General features: G+C 41.4%; 2 protein-coding genes and 1 pseudogene across 2 annotated transcripts; all 3 read right to left on the bottom strand.

Annotated features, from left to right (window-relative positions):
- Positions 1-390: 390 nt before the first annotated feature.
- Positions 391-1,422, bottom strand: LOC139834062 (uncharacterized). The gene has a single exon (XM_071824445.1). The coding sequence runs from the start codon at positions 1,420-1,422 to the stop codon at positions 391-393; it is 1,032 nt and encodes a 343-aa protein (XP_071680546.1).
- Positions 1,423-9,773: 8,351 nt separating this feature from the next.
- On the bottom strand, positions 9,774-10,056 carry LOC127314645 (uncharacterized; annotated as a pseudogene).
- A 3,041-nt stretch (positions 10,057-13,097) lies between these two features.
- LOC127314648 (uncharacterized) lies at positions 13,098-14,345 on the bottom strand. Its single transcript, XM_051345152.2, has 2 exons — positions 14,182-14,345; positions 13,098-13,696 (listed from the first exon to the last, which is right to left on the bottom strand). The coding sequence occupies exon 2, from the start codon at positions 13,674-13,676 to the stop codon at positions 13,401-13,403; it is 276 nt and encodes a 91-aa protein (XP_051201112.1). The 5' UTR covers positions 13,677-13,696; positions 14,182-14,345; the 3' UTR covers positions 13,098-13,400.
- Between the last annotated feature and the right edge of the window lie 5,615 nt (positions 14,346-19,960).

The raw sequence follows: 19,960 nt of genomic DNA, 5'->3' as shown, positions 1-19,960 counted from the left end.
CACACGTCATCACCCACTGTATCCATTGACTATGAAAGCCCATCTTCGCTAAAACCCCTTCCAAAAACCTCCAATCAACGCGATCATAAGCTTTGGCCATATCCAACTTATACGCACAAAATTTTGATCTTGCTGCCGAACCAGAATGTATAGAATGAATGCACTCAAAAGCGACCAGGGCATTGTCTGTGATTAACCTCCTTGGTACAAAGGCACTTTGCTCTGGAGCTATAATATCTTGAAGGAGAGGCTGAAGTCTATTAGCCAGGCACTTTGAGACAACTTTATAAATAACGTTGCATAAACTGATAGGTCTAAAATCCTTTAGATCCTCTAGTTCCTTCTTTTTTGGAATCATAACAATGGATGTTTCATTAACCTCAGATGGCATTACTCCTGTAGCAAAAAAAATTGCACCACCTTAACCACTTCATCCCGAAAGAGCCCCCAGTTGCATTGCAGAAAATGTGTAGGAAATCCGTCTGGCCCTGGTGCCTTTAAGGGACCGATTTGGAACAACGCGTCGCTAATCTCCTCCTCTGAAAAGTGCTTGCACAAGCCATCATTCATGTGATCATCAACACAGTGTTGCACCTCCTCAATAATTATATTAGGATCAACATTGTCATATCGAGTATACAGATTCTGATAAAAGGAAGTTGCCATCGCTTCCATCTCCTCCTTGTCATGTGTGAATGAGCCATCAGTTCTCCTCAGACTACGGATTTTATTTTTCCAATTTCTTTTAGAAGCCTGCCGATGAAAATATTTGGTATTTCTGTCCCCTTCCTTCAGCCACGCAACTCTGGAACGTTGCATCCAAGCTATTTCTTCTCGGTACAGAAGTTCGTCCATCTCCCGTGCTAACCTTGTCTTTTCAGCCTCACTATCGCTGTCCATGCGAGATATCAGTTCTTCCATCAGTAGCCGCCGTTTATCAATTTCTTTAGGCAAAGGTTTGATATTAGCAGCCTTCCACCTGTATAGACTCGACATAATATCCTTGAGGGTATAACTTATACCCCCCAAATCCTGAGTAGGAATCCTCCTGGACCACGCCTCCTCAACCGCCGAAGCAAGAGAAGGTTCCCGCTCCCAAAAGACCTCATATCTGCGCATATAGTTCCCTGGACTGAATTCAGCAGATTCATCTTCAGTTAACAACAGAGGTAGATGGTCTGATCTAGATGAAATAATGTGCCGTAACCTAGTATTAGGGAAACGCAACGACCACTCCGGTGAAGCCACTGCTCGATCTAGTCGTACTTTAACGTTCCTATCACCTTTTTGTTTATTATCAAATGTCCACGGCGTGCCAATAAACCCAATATCATGGAGGTCACAATCTGAGAGGGCTTCTCTGAACTCCGACATCAAACGCTCGGCCCTCTTCCGCCTCGAAAAATGTTCCTCCTGCCACATCGCTTCGTTAAAGTCACCCATCATAAGCCAAGGTTCCGATGACCTATTTTTCAGCTGTCGAAGTTTTGTCCACATAGAATGACGATCCGTAGGTTTTGGCTCACCATAAACGAATGTCGCCCTCCATCTACTAGCATACATGCCTCCACTGACATGAACATCAATGTGCCTCTTACTAAATGACAGGAGATCAATTGTAATCCCCTCCTGCCAGTAGATAGCTAGACCTCCTCCTTTTCCATCACCCTTAACCTAATAGCAACCATCCATACCAAGCCGAAAATGCAAATTCCTCATTCTTTCTTCACTCTGTCTAGTCTCACACAGAAAAATAATGCAGGGTTTGTATGTCTTTATCAGACAATCAAGCTCTCTGACTGTCGCGGGTTGCCCTGCTCCCCGACAGTTCCAGCCTAGGATACACATTAGGCCTGGCGGTCCTCCTCGAGGGAGGCCGCCGATGATGCCAATTGTTCCCCGGTCTCATTTCCTTTTCGTTGCTTCTTATCCTTATTTTTAACATACGCTAGAGGTGGCGGTGGTGTGGTTCCAAGGCCTTCTCCGACCCCCAAATCCATCTGCTCAACTCCTTCATCGACGTCGTCTCCCGACATATCCAGTTGTTTGCGAGCTCCTTTGGTAGGATCCTCAATGTCAGTATCAGACAGTTCGTCAGTAGGGACCGGTTTCAAAGGACTAGAAGCCGTGTCCTTAGTCTGGTCACCATCCTCATCCAGTGATGCATCTTCTGACGTCCTCTTCCTAGCCGTACCTCCATTATTCACAGCTCTACCTGACCAGCCCCCGCGAGACATTGTCCGAGAACCAAACTGACGGTTCGGCACACTTTGATTTACTCTGCGCGTCGCCAACATCCAAGATCCATATTGCAGCTGTTTATCCTCCCAAACCCCATCTCCACACTCCTCGTGATCATGACCAATCAGACCCTTATCGTTTACAGAAAAAGGGACCTTTTCGTACTTCACCGCTAGCCGTCTCCTACCCTCCGGTAAAGTAAGAGAAACAAACCGAGGCAATGGCTTGGTTATCTGAATTCTAACCCTTATTCGAACATAGTTTCCTTCAAAGAATAATTTTGGAAACATCTGGACTTCTTTCACGTTCCCAATCCGTCTAGCAAGATCATCCACCACCAATTGCTTCATGTAGAGCTCAGGAATACCATGGATTTGTACCCAGACATGCATACCTCCAAAGACCACCTCTGTCGGATCCCCCAATCCATCATAGTCCTCAACCAACAAACCCCACCCTCTAAAGGTCCAAGGACCTTGATGGACTACTTTTTTCCAATCTGCGAGGCAATGCATCTGGAAGATGAATAGGTTTTCACCCGCTTCGCGGCAGATCGGATCTCTCGCCAGGTTCCATATGCTCTTCATCTTCTCGAAAAGGGCCTCGGCACTGAAGGATCGGTTAGTTTGCACCTTACCAATTGCTAGCCATCTCGCAGATTTCTGAAATTCCTTTGCTGCCTCCACGCCGACGACGACGTCGTCGAGCTCGTCGTCGTTCAACTCCAGGTGACTCAGCATGTCGTCAATCCCCTCCTCCTGACCACCCGAAGAACCAGCCAGAGCTCTACCCATCTCCTCCGCCATCTTGAGAGAGCCAAAAACCCTAGATCACCTCAAGCCACGCGCGCCGGGAAGACAAACCCCCGAGGCGGAGCTGGAAGGGATCGGGTGCGAGAATCTCACGAGGGCAACGGCGCCGCCTCCGGAGCACTAAACCCTAAACGAGAGGGTAACTAACCACAAGCAACCTTGTTGTCAGTGGAGTTTTTTCTTTTACAAAATGATCTATAAGCAAAAATGAACAACTTGTTATTCATGGTATATTACGGTTTAGTAGTCGAAGGTATTCATTGCGATATGCTATCCAGTATCCAATATACATGCGTCTCTACGGTTACATATACATAACTGTTCAAGTTATCCTTCCTCTATAACACATACATATGAAGAGTTCTTTTTTCATCTGTATGTACCAACATCAGATGAAATAATATTAATAAAATTTCAGGGAGGCCGTCTGAGCAAGTGAAGAGCAAGATAAAGAAGGACTACGCCAACATCCAGTTGACCTCTTGGAAGGTACTACTACCTTCTATTCCTCACCTAATTTTGTGTTTTGCTTTCTGTCAATATATTGCTCAGTCTGTTTTCTGCTCATCTAAACAAAATAAAAGCCAAATAGTCACATATATACCACAATTTTCGTGCAGTTGCGCCAGCTCCGTCGCATCATGCTGGTGAGGCCTCTGAGTTCAATCTTTACGTTGATTTTTGGCGAATTTTAACTGCCGGTAATGTGTGATGTATCCACTGAGCTGTTTTGGATTTACAATCAATTGCAGGGCAGTGTTTCTGAACCTGAAAGCAGCAAGATCATCCTCGTCGCCAGCCGCTAGCAAGAATGCATAAAGGAGGAACGGAAATCCACTTTAGCTCATAGGAGTATATGAATCCGTTGTGTGAAAATACATTTTGAAGTGTTAAAAAAATTCGAAATAAAATTTTGCTCCTACGAGCCAAAACGCCTCCTCCAAAGGAGGAAGGGCTACTCTAGTGCAGTAGCGCTGCAATAAATATCTTGGCTTAGCCACTAGTGTTTTGATCATTTTGTTTCCTTTCATCACTTGATTTGTATGTGAACCACTTGGCTTCAAAAAAATTCTTGATTCCAACTTTCACGAGGAGAGGACAACAGCTGTCTCAAAACTCCACCATCCATGCATGATACATCCACGCAGGGAATATATGCTTATCTAGCCAGTTGTTCATACAACAAGCGTGGGGGAGATTGAAGTCACTAATGCTCAAACGCCCCATTCATGAGTTCCCCAGTAATATTGTTATTAATAACTTCTATGCGAGGCTTTCTCTTCATGATAAAGATTTATTGAATGCTTCTTGTTCTGGATCATTTACACGTATGAAGGAAGAACCTAAATGGGATCTTCTCGAACGCATTCAGGAAAATACTGAAAGATGGGAGAATGATAAAGGAAGAAAGTCAGCTATTAATTATGATTATGAATGCATTGAATCTTTTATGCAAACTGATGACTTTCGTAATACTAGTGCTGTTTATGGTCTTGATTCTCAAATTATTGCAAATTTTTTAAGGCTTTTGCCTCTTATCTTGATGTTCCTAAAAAAAGAGTGGAATAAGTATCATGCACCTTATAAAGATATTGTTGATTGTGTTCCTGCTAGAAATATTAAAGTTTGTACTACTGATCGTGTTTTGCCTGAATCTTATATTGAGAAAATACCTTTCCCTGCCAAGGTAAAGGAACATTCTATTGTAACTAGTGTGGTTAATAAAAGTAAAAAGAAAGGTATAGAACCTGATGAACAAATAACTATTGAAACTGCAGTAGCAATAGTAAAATACTTGGTTACTGAAAATGTAGAAGTTGGACATATTATATTTTGTGAAGATCCTTCTAATATTGTTGCACATCCTAGTAAATCTAAGAAAACTAGTGTTCCTATGCTTTCTGTCAGAATATGTGATCATTGCTATTATGGTTTATGTGATATTGGTGCAAGTTCTAGTGCTATTTCTTATGAGCTTTATAGGGAAATTATGCATGAAATTGGTTCTTGTGAACTTGAAAAAATTGATGTGATTATTCAGCTTGCTAATAGAGAGACCATCTCTCTGATTGGTATTGTTAGAGATGTGGAAGTTCTATGTGGTAAGATTAAATATCCTGCTGATTTTCTAGTACTTGGTTCAGCAGCTAGTAACACTTGTCCTATAATTTTTGGTAGACCTTTCTTGAATACTTGTGGAGCTATTATAGATTGCAAGAAGGAGAAAATTCTTACTAAATTTGATGGAGAGTATTATGAGTTTAATTTTTCTAATTTTGCTAAAACTCCCTATAAAACTGAATTGCCTAATGAAGATTTTATAGTTGAACAACTTGCTTCTTTTGCTATTGCTCCTAATGATCCTTTGCAGAAATATATGGAGGACCACGAAAGTGAGGTCTTTATGGAGGAAAGAAATGAAATTGATGAGATTTTTCTTCGTCAACCGGAGATGCTTAAGCATGATTTACCTATGGAACACTTGGGTACCACGCTACCACCCAAGGAGGATCTTGTTTTTGATTTAAAACCTTTACCTGATGATCTTAAATATGCTTATATTAATGATAAGAAGATATATCCTGTTATTATTAGTTCTAAACTTTCAGTACAGGAAGAGGAAAAATTATTGGGAGTATTGAAGAAACACCGAGGAGCTATGGGATATACACTTGATGATTTGAAGGGGATTTATCCTACTATATGTCAGCATGCTATTAGTATGGAACCGGATGCAAAGCCAGTTGTAGAACATTAACACCGTTTAATTCCGAATATGAAGGATGTGGTAAGAAATAAGGTATTGAAACTTCTTGATGCTGGTATTATTATTCTATTGCTGATAGTAGATGGGTTAGTCTTGTGCATTGTGTTCCGGGGTCGGGTGATGGAGTCCAAGATAGTACTCCCACTTCTACCCGGGTGATTGTGTCACCCATAAAAGCCCATGACTCTAGAGGAGGGGTGGAGCTGGAACAAAAGTAAACCTGCTACAGGAAAAATCACTTTGGAGTACGTGCTCCTTGGAGATCATTTTTTATTTATTTTTGTTTTTTTTCAAACTATCATTTTGAATTTTTTATTTAAAAAAACTGGATGTTGACAATGAGGCATTCAACGAGCGCTACAAAATCTCCACGTGAAATAAATTGTAATCCTATCTACACAAAAATGATAAATACTGATAAATAAAAAAAAATTAGAATTTTGCATCGTTCACAACCTCAGATACAGAAAATTGTCATTTTTACATACTCTGGAATATATAATATTTTGTATTGGTTTTTCACATATAGGAAGAAGTCATCACTGTCTACATTTAAGATATTTTTCATAATTTTTTGAATCTTCAAAATGTCGATCTAAAAAAATCAAAAGAAGATCTCTATGAAACCCATCCTCCAAAACGATGCACTCACCTACTACACCTCTTTAATGCCACAATTTTTTAAAGCAATAATGTATTGTAGTTTTAGATTTTTGTATAAGTTATATGACCTAACAAAGATAATGTACAATGATAATACCAATTAGAATGCTTTTTGTAGTGACGAAATGAATGATAATATTACTTGCAGAAGATGGGTGCATCATTTTAGTATACATCAAATATAATACTTAAATTGGGAGTAAATCCGTAATCTATATTTTTTTCATAATATGGCAAAATCCATATTTCAAATAAAATTGGTACTACACCGGTAGCAAATTTATACACAAAAAACATGAATTATAATAAAAAAAATCAAACTTTGGAATTACATGATTCAAATCTTTTTCCATTTAAAATAAACAGATGGTATCATTTATTTATTTTAGTTCTCCATTGAATTGGGTAGCTGTGCGTTCTCTTATTGTGAGTTAATTGTCACTGTTTATGATAAAAAAAACTATGTTTTCTCATGCAAATCATATTAAATAGTTTGACCTGTTTTAGATGTCAAGTACTAATAAACAAATTTTGCAGATGTATGTATGCAAATGCATCACTGTCAAACATTTGAGCTTCGTCCCTACTCTAGTTCTAAATTTAGAACTTTAAGGTCTAAGTAAGTTAGCCTTGTACGGTTCTTTTGCTTTCTCTGCATTAAATTTAGAATGTCTTGTTTGTATTTATAGTAAACTTTTTTACTTATTTATAACTTATTTTGTCAATATAAAATTTTATCGATTATATTTTTATTGTACATACAACATAGTTAGTCACTTATGACGTGTCATTAAATATTAACATAAATATTCTATGTAACAATTCTTACATTCATCATCACTGTTAACATTTTCCTTAAACTTAAACCATATTACGTGGAAAAGTTATGCATTTTAATTATATTTTATTGTAATAAAAGCATTCATTTCGCTGAATCTCCTTATGTAAAAAAAAATTGTAGATAATGATTAATATGTATCACGCGTTATGTTAGTGTACTTGTATGTATTGAGATCCACTTTTACATTGTTAAATATCTAGCTCGAGAGCTGTAAATGCACCTAACAAAAAAAAATCTGCTCCCTCCCTCCACGAAAAAGTGTAGTACGTTTTTCTTTTTTAGAAGTCAAACATTTTCAAATTTGACTAAATTTTTACACAAAAATGGTAACATGTGATATTAAATTATTATATTATTGAACTACATGTTAAGATGAATCTACCGAATAGTCCAATACTAATTTAGTATCAGAAATGCTGCTTTTTTTTAAAGTTGGTCAAAGTTAATATAGTTTGACTTAAGACATATCCTAACATACACTTATTTATGGACAGAGAGTTGTAACTAATATAAGATACTATTACATCCAATTATAGACTATAATTGATTGTAATAACATATTTTATTAAGAGAGGGAGTACATCAGAGAAAGAAGCATGTCTATTTTCCTTAAACCTTACTCGATAAAGAAAATGGTTTATACAACTTTATGCAAGACGCTGCTACGAGATAGCTCTCGTGCCTCTCCCACCTTGTCAGCGGTGTCAGACATTGCGGGACTGATACTCTGAAGTTATATTGTTCAAGTGTTAGTCTTTGATGTGTACTGTTTCGGCAGTTATCGATCAGAGGATGATGAGTTCATAAGATTGACGGTCTATATCGGTGCCTAATAAGGAGTAGCGATTTCCGGCAAAAATATGATCCCATATCATTGTTAGATTTAGTATGTTACTGTTAAAGTGGTGTTGTAGTTATAGTAATCGTGAGCTATAGATTTTCAGCTTGAAAGGTTTGTAAACCTAGTCCGTCGAGAATGAGAAGTAACAAAGGAGAATCAATCAGACTCTAGCGTGGCATAGGGTTTTCCTTCTTCATGCATATGGTTCCTCAATTCTGAAAATTCCCAATCCTCTCTTGATTCCACACCAATCCATCTACCAAATAATTGGTGTGTTACGAAGGTATCAGACTGTGTGGCATAGAGTTTTTGTTCCTTTATCGTTTTCCCGGAGGCCACTCAAATCTGAATGAGGTTGGGGCATAGCTGTTGGAATTGATCACACATGCTAACAAACGGTGCGAAAAAATAGGGGAGACAAAGTCTCCTTCCCCACACGTGCATGCCCTGATCGAGGCATCCAATACAATCTTTTGGTTTCGGTTCCTGACCCCTAGCCCTGCAAATATAAAAAAGGAGGTCATGCCATTTCGGGTGTGACACAAGTACGGGAATAATCTCCCACACTCCTAACAATCCGATCCTAAAAAGAGTGCTAAAGGGTCATCGTCCACGACCACAAGAAGGCCATGGCTATGGCCATGGGAACACTCGCGGTTCTGGTTAGTACCACCCCTTTTCATATTATCAGGTGTTCTAATGCAAGATTAAAGATGTTGTTCCTAAAGTAATTATGTCTAACAATAGCCTCCATTTCAGGAAAAAACTAAATCTGAATGGAGGAAGGTTGGGTCTCTCTTGAAATCCAATCACACCCTGCCAGATTCATGGTGGCAATGAGGAAAGTTTCACCAGCCATCAGACCCTCCCTGGTGGAGTGTTAGATAATTCAGTACGAGCACCTACACCAATTGGAGACAACCTAGTTGATCTTGAGCATCAAAAGCACAAATGACATAACTACATGGTAATATGAAGAAGAAAAAAGAATCAGGCGATGGATCTAAAGTGTACAGCTTGCATCAAGTATGTACTGGTGAATGATGAGCAAAAGGACCTAGTCATCTAGACAAGCGCCATTCGGAAGCACTCCTTTTCCCAATAGAAATCAGTAATACCGCACAGGAAGAATTCACGATGCCGGTCCAACATCTAACAGAACATGAAACGAGCATAAACCTATTTGATCACTCTGCAGTCTGCTAGCTTAAACATTTCAGAATACATGTCATAAGACATTTCCACAGTTGGATGCATGCAATCTGCAGAAAATACACTAAACACAAATGGAAATTTTGACCGCTATTAAAAGACCTATTTCTTGTTGGATTTCAAGTGGTTGGTGCCTTCCTGCACATCAACATTTGACAGCAAAAAGAGCTCTTGTGATAAATCTCATATATTCTCCTCAAAGCAAAACATCTAAAATATGAGTCATGCAGCAAGGGGCAGGCTTCCCTTACGCATATCATCAGATAGCAATATTTTACACAAAGCAGACAGTGCCTAACAATATGTGTCAAAAGGAACATCCAGCAATGGACAAGACACCGTGTTCTCCCAAGGGGACTAAGAAAAAAATACGAAAAATCAAACGGATCAGGACCATCACTTGCGCTTCTTCTATTTTTTCGGCGGGTTCTTAGCGAGCGCCTCGCCCTCGTCGTCAGACGTCAGACAAGCCCTCGACGGACTCATCCGGGACGCCGTTCGGGGCGTTGTGCCTAGCGATGTAGTCCTTGAGGATGACCATGCTCTTCTCCCTCATTGCCGCCAGCTGCTCCAACAGTGTCCCAGACTCGGAGCTGACCGCGAAGGACTCTGCTTCGAGAACCAAGGTGGCCTTCGCTTTCGGACAAGGAGCCGTCGCTGCGGAGTTCGTCTGGTCCATTGTTCACCACTAGGCCTGCCAGTAAAATTTAGTGCAGAGATTAGGAACCTCTGATGGGAGATCTACGGGTTCGACTTTATGGTAACTTCGCAAACTTGACGACATGAGCTGAACTATGCACTGCCACTCTGCTGAAATGATTTTTTTGAAACTTCAAAATGTCAATTTTTTTTTAAAAAAAAGAGCTCCATGAAGCCCATCCCCTAAAACGATGCACTCACCTACTACACCTCTTTAATGCCACAATTTTTTAAAGCAATAATGTATTGTAGTTTTAGATTTTTGTATAAGTTATACGACCCAACAAAGATAACGTACAATGAAAATACCAACTAGAATGCCTTTTGTAGTGATGAAATGAATGACAATATTATTTGGACAAGATGGTCTACGGAATTTAGTAGTGTATCTATATTTGATTCCACATGAGATGAGAATAAATGAGTGCATCGTTTTAGTATACATCAACTACAATACCTAAATTTCGAATAAAATCCATAATTTATATATTTCCATAATATGGAAAAAGCCATATGTCAAATAAAATTTCTACTACACTGGTAGCAAATTTATACAAAACCAAACATGAATTGTGAATATTTCTTTCAAACTTTGGAAACAAATCATTCAATAAATTTTCCATTTAAAATAAATAGGCCTATCATTTATTTATTTTATTTCTTCATGGGATTGCGTAAATGTATGTTTCTTTTCTCATTCTCAGTTAATTGTCATTATTTAGGATGAAAAACATATATTTTCTCATGCATATCATGGGTTAAATAGTTTGACCTGTTTGAGATGTCAAGTACTAATAAGTATGTTTTGCACTTGTATACAAGTGCATCACCGTCAAACCTTTGATCTCCGTCCCTACACTAGCTTATATTTAGTATGCTTTGTTTATATTTATATTAAACTTTTTTACTTATTTGTAACTTATTTTGGCAATATAAAATTTTAACAACTATATTTTTATTGTAAATACAACATAGTTAGTCACTTATGATGTGTCATTAAATATTAATATAATATTCTATGTAACAATTCTTACACTAATCATCATTATTAGCATTTTCCTTAAATTTAAACCGTATTATGTGGAAAAGTTATGCAAAATTTAATTATATTTTTTTGAAATGAAAGCATTCATTTTGCTCAATCTCCTTATGTAAAGAATAGACTGTAGATAATGAATGATATGTATCACTCGTTATGTTAGTGTACTTGCATGTATTGACATCCACTTTTACATTGTTAAATAACTAGGTCGTTAAATAACTAGGTCGAGAGATGTAATTGCACCTAACAAAAAAAAAATCTAGACTGTATCTAATATGAAATGCTATTACAAGTTTACAACCAATTATAGACTATAATTGATTGTAATAACATCTTATATTAAGAGACAGCCTCTTTTAGTCGTTGGCGAAATGGTTGTCAAAGTGACATGATGGTGCATCAGTACAGAGTAAAGGGGACTGCAGTCCAACGTCTTATTGACTGGGTGTTGTCTTTTCTTGTTTAGTGGAAATGCTTTTTCTCTTTCATTTTCTTCCACCTTGATGTAATTCCTTAATATTTTGGACCGTGTGGCCTTGTACAGTTTGGTTGGTATATATATGAAAATTTACACCGTAGAGGATTCCCCTACGGTAAATGTGTCAAAAAAATATTAAGAGGCAGAAGGAGTATATCTCCACAGAAAGAAACACCTATTTTCCTTAAACCTTCCTCCTTAAAGAAAATGATTTTTACAACTTTATGTAAGATGTTGCTATGAGATAGCTCTCCGGCCCCTCCCACCTTGTCGGCACTGATACTCTAAAGTTATATTGTTCAAGTATAGTCTTCGTTGCGTACTTTTTCGGCAGTTATCGATCGACGGAGGAGGACGATGAGTTCATATGATTGACGGTCTAGATCGGTGCCTAATAAGGAATAGAGATTCCCGACAAAAATATGTCCCCTATATCGTTGTTAGATTTAGGATTATTAATTCTATGCCCCTCGTTCGTTAACACTACTCACTTTTCCCCACTCGCTCATTTGGGGGCAAAAGTGAGCAACTATTTGGGGGCAAAAGTGAGGAAAATGTGAAAGCAAAAGTTTAGACGCATGGGGAAAAGTGAGCAAAAAGTTATCCGATGGGGAAAAGTGAGCACAACTAAGAAACCAGGGACATAGAATTAAATACCCGTAGATTTAGTATGTTACTGTTGAAATTGTGTTGTAGTTATAGTAATCGTGTTGCTGTAGATTTTCAGCTCGAAAGGGGTTTATAAACCGAGACTGGGTGAATGAGAAGTAACAAAGGAGAATCAATAAGACTCTAGCGTAGCATAGGGTTTTCCTTCTTCATGTACTATATGGTTACTCAATTCTGAAAATTCTCAATTGTCTCTTGATTCCACACCAATCCATCTACTAAATAATTGGTGCGTTACGAAGCTATCAGACTGCAGTCCTTCCTTGTATCTTTTTCGCAGACGCCAATAAAATCTTAATGGAGGAAGGTTGGCTCGGCTCTCTCTTAAAATCCCATCACACCCTCCCAGATTCATGGTGGCAATGAGGAAAGTTTCACCAGCCGCGTCATTTGCGACGACGGTGGAGTGTTCAATCTTTCAGCACAAACACCTACACCAATTGGAGGTAATTAGTTGATCTTGAGCATCAAAAGCACATATGACATAACTACATGGTAATATGAAGAAAAAAAGAATCAAGGGTTGGATCTAAAGTCTACAGGTTGCATCAAGTATGTACTGGAGAATGATGACCAAAAGGGCCTAGTCAACTACACAAGCGCCATTGGGAAGCACTCTTTTTCCCAATAGAAATCAGTAACACCGGGCAGGTAGAATTCACGATGCCGATCCAGCATCTAACAGAACATGAAACGAGCATGAACCTATTTGATCATTCTGCAGTCTGCTAGCTTAAACATTTCAGAGTACATGCCAGAAGACATTTCCACAGTTGGATGCATATAATCTACAGAGAATACACTAAAACACAAACGGAAATTTTGACCGCTATCAAAAGACCTGTTTATTGTTGGATTTCAAGTTGGTTGGTGCCTTCCTGCACACTGACATTTGACAGCAAAAAGAGCTCTTGTGCTAAATCTCATATATTCTCCTCAAAGCAAAACATCTAAAATTTGCGTCATACAGCAAGGGGCAGACTTCCCCTAGGCATATCATCAGATAGCAGTTCTTTACACAAAGCAGATAAGTGCCTAACAATGTGCGTCAGAAGGAACATTCAGCAAGGGACAGACACGGTGTTCTCCCAAGGGGGCTAAGGCAAATTGCAACAGATCAACGAGATTAGGACCATCACTTCTGCTTCTTAGATTTCTTGGGTGGGTTTTTAGCGAGCGCCTCGCCCTCGTCGTCAGACAAGCCCTCGACGGGCTCATCGGGGACGTCGTTCGGGGCGTTGTGCCTGGTGATGTAGTCCTTGAGGATCACCATACTCTTCTCCCTCATCGCCGCCAGCTGCTCCGACAGCGTCCCAGACTCGGAGCTGACCGCGAAGGATTCTGCGCCGAGAACCAGGGTGGCCTTCGCTCTCGGATGAGGAGTTGTCGTGGCGGAGCTTATCTGGTCCATTGTTCTCCAACTAGGCGCGCCTGCCAGGAAAATTTAGTGCAGAGATTAGGAGCCTCTGATGGGAGATCTACGGGTTCGACTTTATGGTAAGTTGGCAAACTTGACGTGTAGCTGAACTCTTTGCCAGTGCAAAGCAATGTACTCCTCGCTATGCTAGTGGCAATTAGAGGCAGTTCCGAAATTACAGAGACTCAATCTAAGTAGAATTCGGACTAAAACGAGTAATGGGGATTAGAATCGAGGTGTTGGCGTTGTACTGATGCGGCTCTGCCCCTACATACTGCAACCAAATTCAGTCTTCCTCCGTAGCCCAGAAACGCGTTCCATACATACAGAGGCAAAGATGTCTCAATAATCGTATCCGGTACATGCGAATACTAAATCCTGCAGTCTATCCTACATATCTAGATGAACCAAATCGACCCAGAGTTGTAGCGATTGATGCTGCAAGAATCATCGATTTGGGCATGACGAAGATGGTAAGGGAGGATGAATTAGAACTTACGCCAGGGGGCGGAGAGGCGGCGGCAGGAACTTGTACCGCCGGGCGGAGAGGCGACGGAGAGGTAGAGTGTGCGGCGGCGCTCCGACGGCCGGTGGTCTTCCCGTTGTTTAGGGCAGCACGCGCGGTCCGCTTCAGCTTAGGCGTGACAGCAAAATCCAGCCAGGGCCGGGACCAGCCATGGTCTAGAAATAGTACTGGGCCTCATAAGTTGGGCTTTCATTTTGGCTCGTTTTTGTGCTAAACTTGTTTTATTAATAATCTGTTGTCGCAATCCACAAAACAAATCTATTGTCGTAAAATATGCCACCTCACAACTTCATCTAGATACATATATATATCTAGATGCCTTTCAGTTGTATCCATATCTAAATAATGTTGCGACATTTATTTTGAAACGGAGGAGTAGAATTTTTTTTGAGAAACACATAGACATTCACATACACGCGCATACACTCACCCCTATGAACACACACACGCACCTATGAGCATCTCTGGCATACACTCACCCCTATGAACACACACACGCACCTATGAGCATCTATGGAAGACTGAGCCGACGGATTGAAACTTAAAATTGACGAAGTCACCATAGACGTCTCGCTGTCGACGAGAACCTCCCACTGAATGAATATTCCGCCTTTATGAAACATACAGATGTCAAACCTAGGCTTTGAACTCTGGTGAGCTGGGGGTACAACCACCCTCCTAACCACCCAACCTCAGGTTGGTTCTCAACTTTATCATATTCCACCCTAGAGTCAAACTCAACTTTATCTACCTTTGGATTTGGAACTATATTCCCAAACACAGATGCAAATGCATCTCTCTTGCTCCGGTTGAGTCGACGTCCACTCTTTAAAAACAATGGAAGTTTTGTTCCCCCGCCAAATGGGAATGCATTCTACATGATTTGCTGCAAGACTTGTTAAATGGATAGAAAAGGAGTCAACAACAGAAGACTTAGGCTGGTGCCAACGCACCGCCCGCCTCCAGCCCCGCCACGTCAGCTTTTGGCCCACTCTCACCCCACTCTCACCCCACTCTCACCACACGGTGCCAATGCACAGGCTATAGTGCCAGCTTTAGTTCTCTCTCCTCCACGTCAGCTTTTCTCTCTCTTCAACATGAGCATATCTTTGTTTACGTTACAACAATATAAATAATGCAAGGAAATTATTTTATTGAACTAAAATTGTTACCGATTACATCATAAAAAAAATTACATAAAAATCTGAAAAAATTACATAATCTAGGAATTAGCCCACACATGCTCCATCAAATCATGCTGGAGCTGTGTATACATCGGTGAGTCCCTCATTTCGGTGTCCATCTGAATCCTGGCTGCTAGGCTTGGTGGTGCATGGTGGTGTATTGCAGGGCCGACATTTGAATCAACTGTCTCATAGATGTTGTCCAAATTTTGTCCACGCTCATCGTCAATGATCATGTTGTGCAGAATGACACATGCCCCGCTCCACTCCCGCCCCGCTCCCGCCCACTCCCGCCCGCCTCCAGCCCGCCTCCCGCCCGCCTCCAGCCCGCCTACCGCCCGCCTGCCTCCCGCCCCACCCCGCCATCGCGCCGCCCCGCCTCCCGCCCCTCTCCCGCCTCCCTCCCGCCGCCAACGCGGGCGCCCGGCCGGGCGGGAGCGGGCGCTACCGCCGGGCGCCCCGCCGGCGCCCCTGCCTCCCGTCCCGCCCGCCTCCAGCCCCTCTCCCGCCCCGCCCCGGGCGGTAGCGCCCCGGCTGCCGCCCGCGTTGGCACCGGCCTAATACACACTACAAAAATATCATTCAACAGCTAGACTGTTGTCAACATTGGCGTCCACGTCAGCAACATGCCTCTGTCTCTGCCTAACAAAAGCTAAAGATACTAGGGAATAGGGATGGAGCGTGTCGCATCTATTCTCTTCCACTACAAATGCAACGAACGGGCACCGTTTTTCCTGCAATTAAAATTTGCGTTGGTGTGGTTCTTGCCGCTGATTATATGTCTTGCTAGCTAGCTTTCATCTTAAGTGGGTCATTCATGTGTACGCTAATTGGCTGACACATGTATTACTACATGCTAAAAAGTTCATATTAACTCAGCAAAGAAACAAAAGTGACAAGGTTAATGGAGGGCGAATGTCATAGTTATATAAGTGCCCACATCACATTCGTTTTAATTTTTGTCATGAACATAAGCTAGACATATGTAGGAGTAGCTACCTAATAATTCATCCGTGCATGTGCATGCACGGCATTTTACCTTTGTTCTTCTAGTGGCGTTATAATTACGTTAGCCATGGAGGTCTGACACGGAGAAGGTAGCACAATAGATAATCAGAGATCGATTATAGTAGTTAGTTCATTTTTATGTTGTCGTGTTTATAGATGCCAAAGTGAGAACGCGACATAAAATTAGTCAATAACCTAGCGCATGATTAACACACCATAGTTTCTAGTTCAGTCATAGAAAAAACATTTAGCCACTTTATTTTTTACACAAGTAACCAATTTGTTAACAAAAATTAGGTTCGCAAAATGGCATATTGGGATAAAATTACTTGAAAATTGGTTAAGACAATTTTATGGTACTCCCTCCGGCCTAAATTATTGGACGTGATGTCCTTTTTACAAAATACCCCTTCCAATTTTCCCGACAAACAGCCGAGGTCGTCTCTATCCCTAACACTCGTCCGGTCGTCCCCCTTTCCCCGCTGCTCCACCGCCGGCCACCACGTCTTGCCCGCGCCGCCTGCTCCGCCCCTCCCTCGCCGGCCGCCTTCCTTCCACATCGTCTCCCTGCCTTCCTTCCTCTGCCTTCCACCAACCAGAATCCAACGAGGAGGGAGCAAAGATGAAAGGGATCCCTTTTGCCCCCAAGCATCTGATTTTGCCGGCTCCGACGGCGGTGCTCGTAGTCGACGGGGTGAATCCAGAGGATTCCTCGCATCCTCTTGCGCTGCCACACGCACCGCCTGTCGGAGCTCCCCGACAACCTCCTACACCTAGCGTGGGCGCGCGGCTGCTCGTGCGCGCGCGTGGTGAGGTGGTGCTGCAGCTTGGTGCGGGAGGTGCTCGTCGGCCTCAGGCTCGAGCAGCAGTCCGGTCCAGCGTCGGCGGCAACGTGCTCTTCTCCCTCTTCATCAGGGACAACATCTCCACCGGCGCCTCGTGTGCCCTCTTCGGCCTCCTCGGCGCCATGCTCTCGGAGCTCTTCACCAACTGGACCATCTACACCAACAAGGTGCGTCCCAACCCAAAAAGCTCTGCAGCAGTACCGATTAATTCCGTTCTGAGATCACATGGCATCTTAATTACTGAGCCTTTGCTTTGTTTGATAAGAAGTAATGTGGCTCTAAATTTAGCTGCAAGAATGTGTGTCATACTCCGTAACTGAATTTTCATGTGGATCAGAGTGAGCTTTCCTTCCTCCAGTTCATCCCAGGCTCTAAATTTAGTTGCAACAATGTGTTTCATAGTTGCAAGAATGTGTTAGTGCTTGTGTTGGGAAATTCAGCAGTTGATGTTGACCGTTGCTTGCGTCGTTAATCTGTCTGAATGACATGGTTGCTTTCTGGTTTGGTTGGAAAACTGACAGTTGTTGCTCCATTGCAGTTTAAGGAGATAGGTCAGGTTTTTCGATAGAGTTTGTCGATAGTCTGCTTCCTTGTCTAACCTTGCATATAGTACAGCCTTGTGTTAGGTCTCCTTGGTTATGTTTGTAGTGTAATATTCATCTCAGTCTTTATTTCTTTTGACTTATGGCTTGTGGTTTAAACTCTATATATCTTACAAAATGTCCCGGCTAGTTCTCTACATATCTTATAGCAACATAGAGGGGAAAGATTCCCCTCTATAAGCACTATGTGTAAGATCTTGCCAGTATATTCCATCAATCTATTACTCCTTGTCTCTGTCATTGCAATCTACCGGTATATGCCATCAAGTACATATATGAACAGTAGTAAACACGGTTGTAGAATAATGCCTTTATTAGAAGGTAGCGGTGTAGAATAATGACTTGAGTTCAAACAATTACAGCCAACACAATTATATACAGCCATCTTCACCTTTACATTTTTTGCAATGTACCATGCTTCTACTTTACATTTGTTTGCTCCTTGTTCAATATACCCTGCTTCTCCTCTGTTCAATTGTACAGTACTCCATGCCAGCTATTTTAGGACCGTTTGTTTGCGCCCTCCTTATCCGAGCTTCTCCTGTATTGAAGCTTGGAATTCGCCTATTTTGGTTTCCCGGATGAGGTTAATTTTCTGTGTCTCGACTCGACGCCTTTGATGGACAAGGCTTGATGGGTCATTCAACCATGTCTCATATGTATTTCCTGGGATAATTATGTGATCATCCACAATTACTTGGGGGGCTAGTCCCGCGTGCTTTTCTCTTTGATGCTTTGGCTGGTTGTTTTCCATTGATCTACTTCTCTTGCTCCTCTTGTTGAGCCAATGCTGCCACACGATTTTGTAGTGTGCATTGTTGCTCATAGTTGGCTATCAGCTCCAAGGTTTTTTGATAGAGTTTGTCGTCAACTTCTAGTGTGTCATACAAGTTTCCCTCCTTTTTGAGTTTGTCCTTGCCCATGTGGGGTGGCTTATATTTGTTTCCACCTTCGTCTTTCATAACCTCTAGCAAGACAGTTTTCAAGGTTATAAACACTTTCTCAAGTGTATCCACCTTGTAAGCATCGTAAGCTCGTTCAACAGATTCTGTCAGATCTTTCAGAGTGTTAGGTGCACTCTCAAATGCTAGGGACTGAATTGAACTGAAAAAGCAAAGATCTAGGACATTCAAGTCAGGTGAATTTGGAGGTTGGTAGGTCAACTTGATATCCAGTCCTGAATCTTTAACGGCAGCCAGAAAAGTGGGATCATTTGGCAGAACATGCGTTCTAGCATTGTCTTGTTGTATCCAGATTGTTTCCCCATGACCATCGTCGGGCCATAGTTCTGCGATTGCTGGAATTACTTTTTCACAGAGATATTCCCGCATGACATCTCTAGTAACATTGATTGTCTTTAGTTCCATGGTGCCTTTTGTCCTATTCTTGGAGTTGTATTTTGCTGCACTTTCAGTGAGAAAGGCCCATATTCCTACCTTTCCATCGAAGGTTACATTTCTTTGCCCATCATGGCTAGGTTTCGCAACCGCGGTTAAGAACATGGCTTTGCCAATACTGTTCTTGTTTTGAATAGTGCACACAAGATCTTCTTCTTCTGGAAGGAGGTAGTGCGTTCGATTTCTTTTGGTCATATCAAAACATTTTTCGTCTATGTGAATTATGTTCTCCATCTTTTTGAACAAAGGCATTGCATTTGCTGTTGTTGTTGTTGTTGTTGTTGTTGTTGTTGTTGTTGTTGTTTCATCAACCATTGAAATGCAGAACTTGAGCCGTTTGATCTTGTTTTCCATAGATTGAAATGGCTTGAGGCTGCTGGTGTGGCGCCTTAACTTGCTCCATGTTAACCGTCTTTGTAGTGTAGAATAAGGGATATCAAGGGACCTTGCTAGCGCTCTCAATGTACCCCTTTTGTTGAGTGCAATCTGAGGCACCCTTTCAGAGAGATTAAGCGCTTTCCTCTTTCGACCACATCTGCCCTTTCGCTTATTTGAAAAATCAGGTTCTTCATTTTCTGCCTCTTGATCGAGTGCCTTCTTCCATGCGTTTTCGACGGTTCTAAGACTTGTTTTCAAAAGTTGAGCCACAAGTTCTTTATCTGCCTTCTCAATTGGTTTATATTTGCTGAGAGCTTTCAACGCAATATATGCTGCGA

Source organism: Lolium perenne, chromosome 7, assembly GCF_019359855.2.
Source record: "Lolium perenne isolate Kyuss_39 chromosome 7, Kyuss_2.0, whole genome shotgun sequence".
Classification (NCBI taxonomy): Eukaryota; Viridiplantae; Streptophyta; class Magnoliopsida; order Poales; family Poaceae; genus Lolium; species Lolium perenne.
The sequence above is the reverse complement of the archived record's forward strand: the minus strand, read 5'-3'. Positions and strand labels throughout refer to the sequence as shown.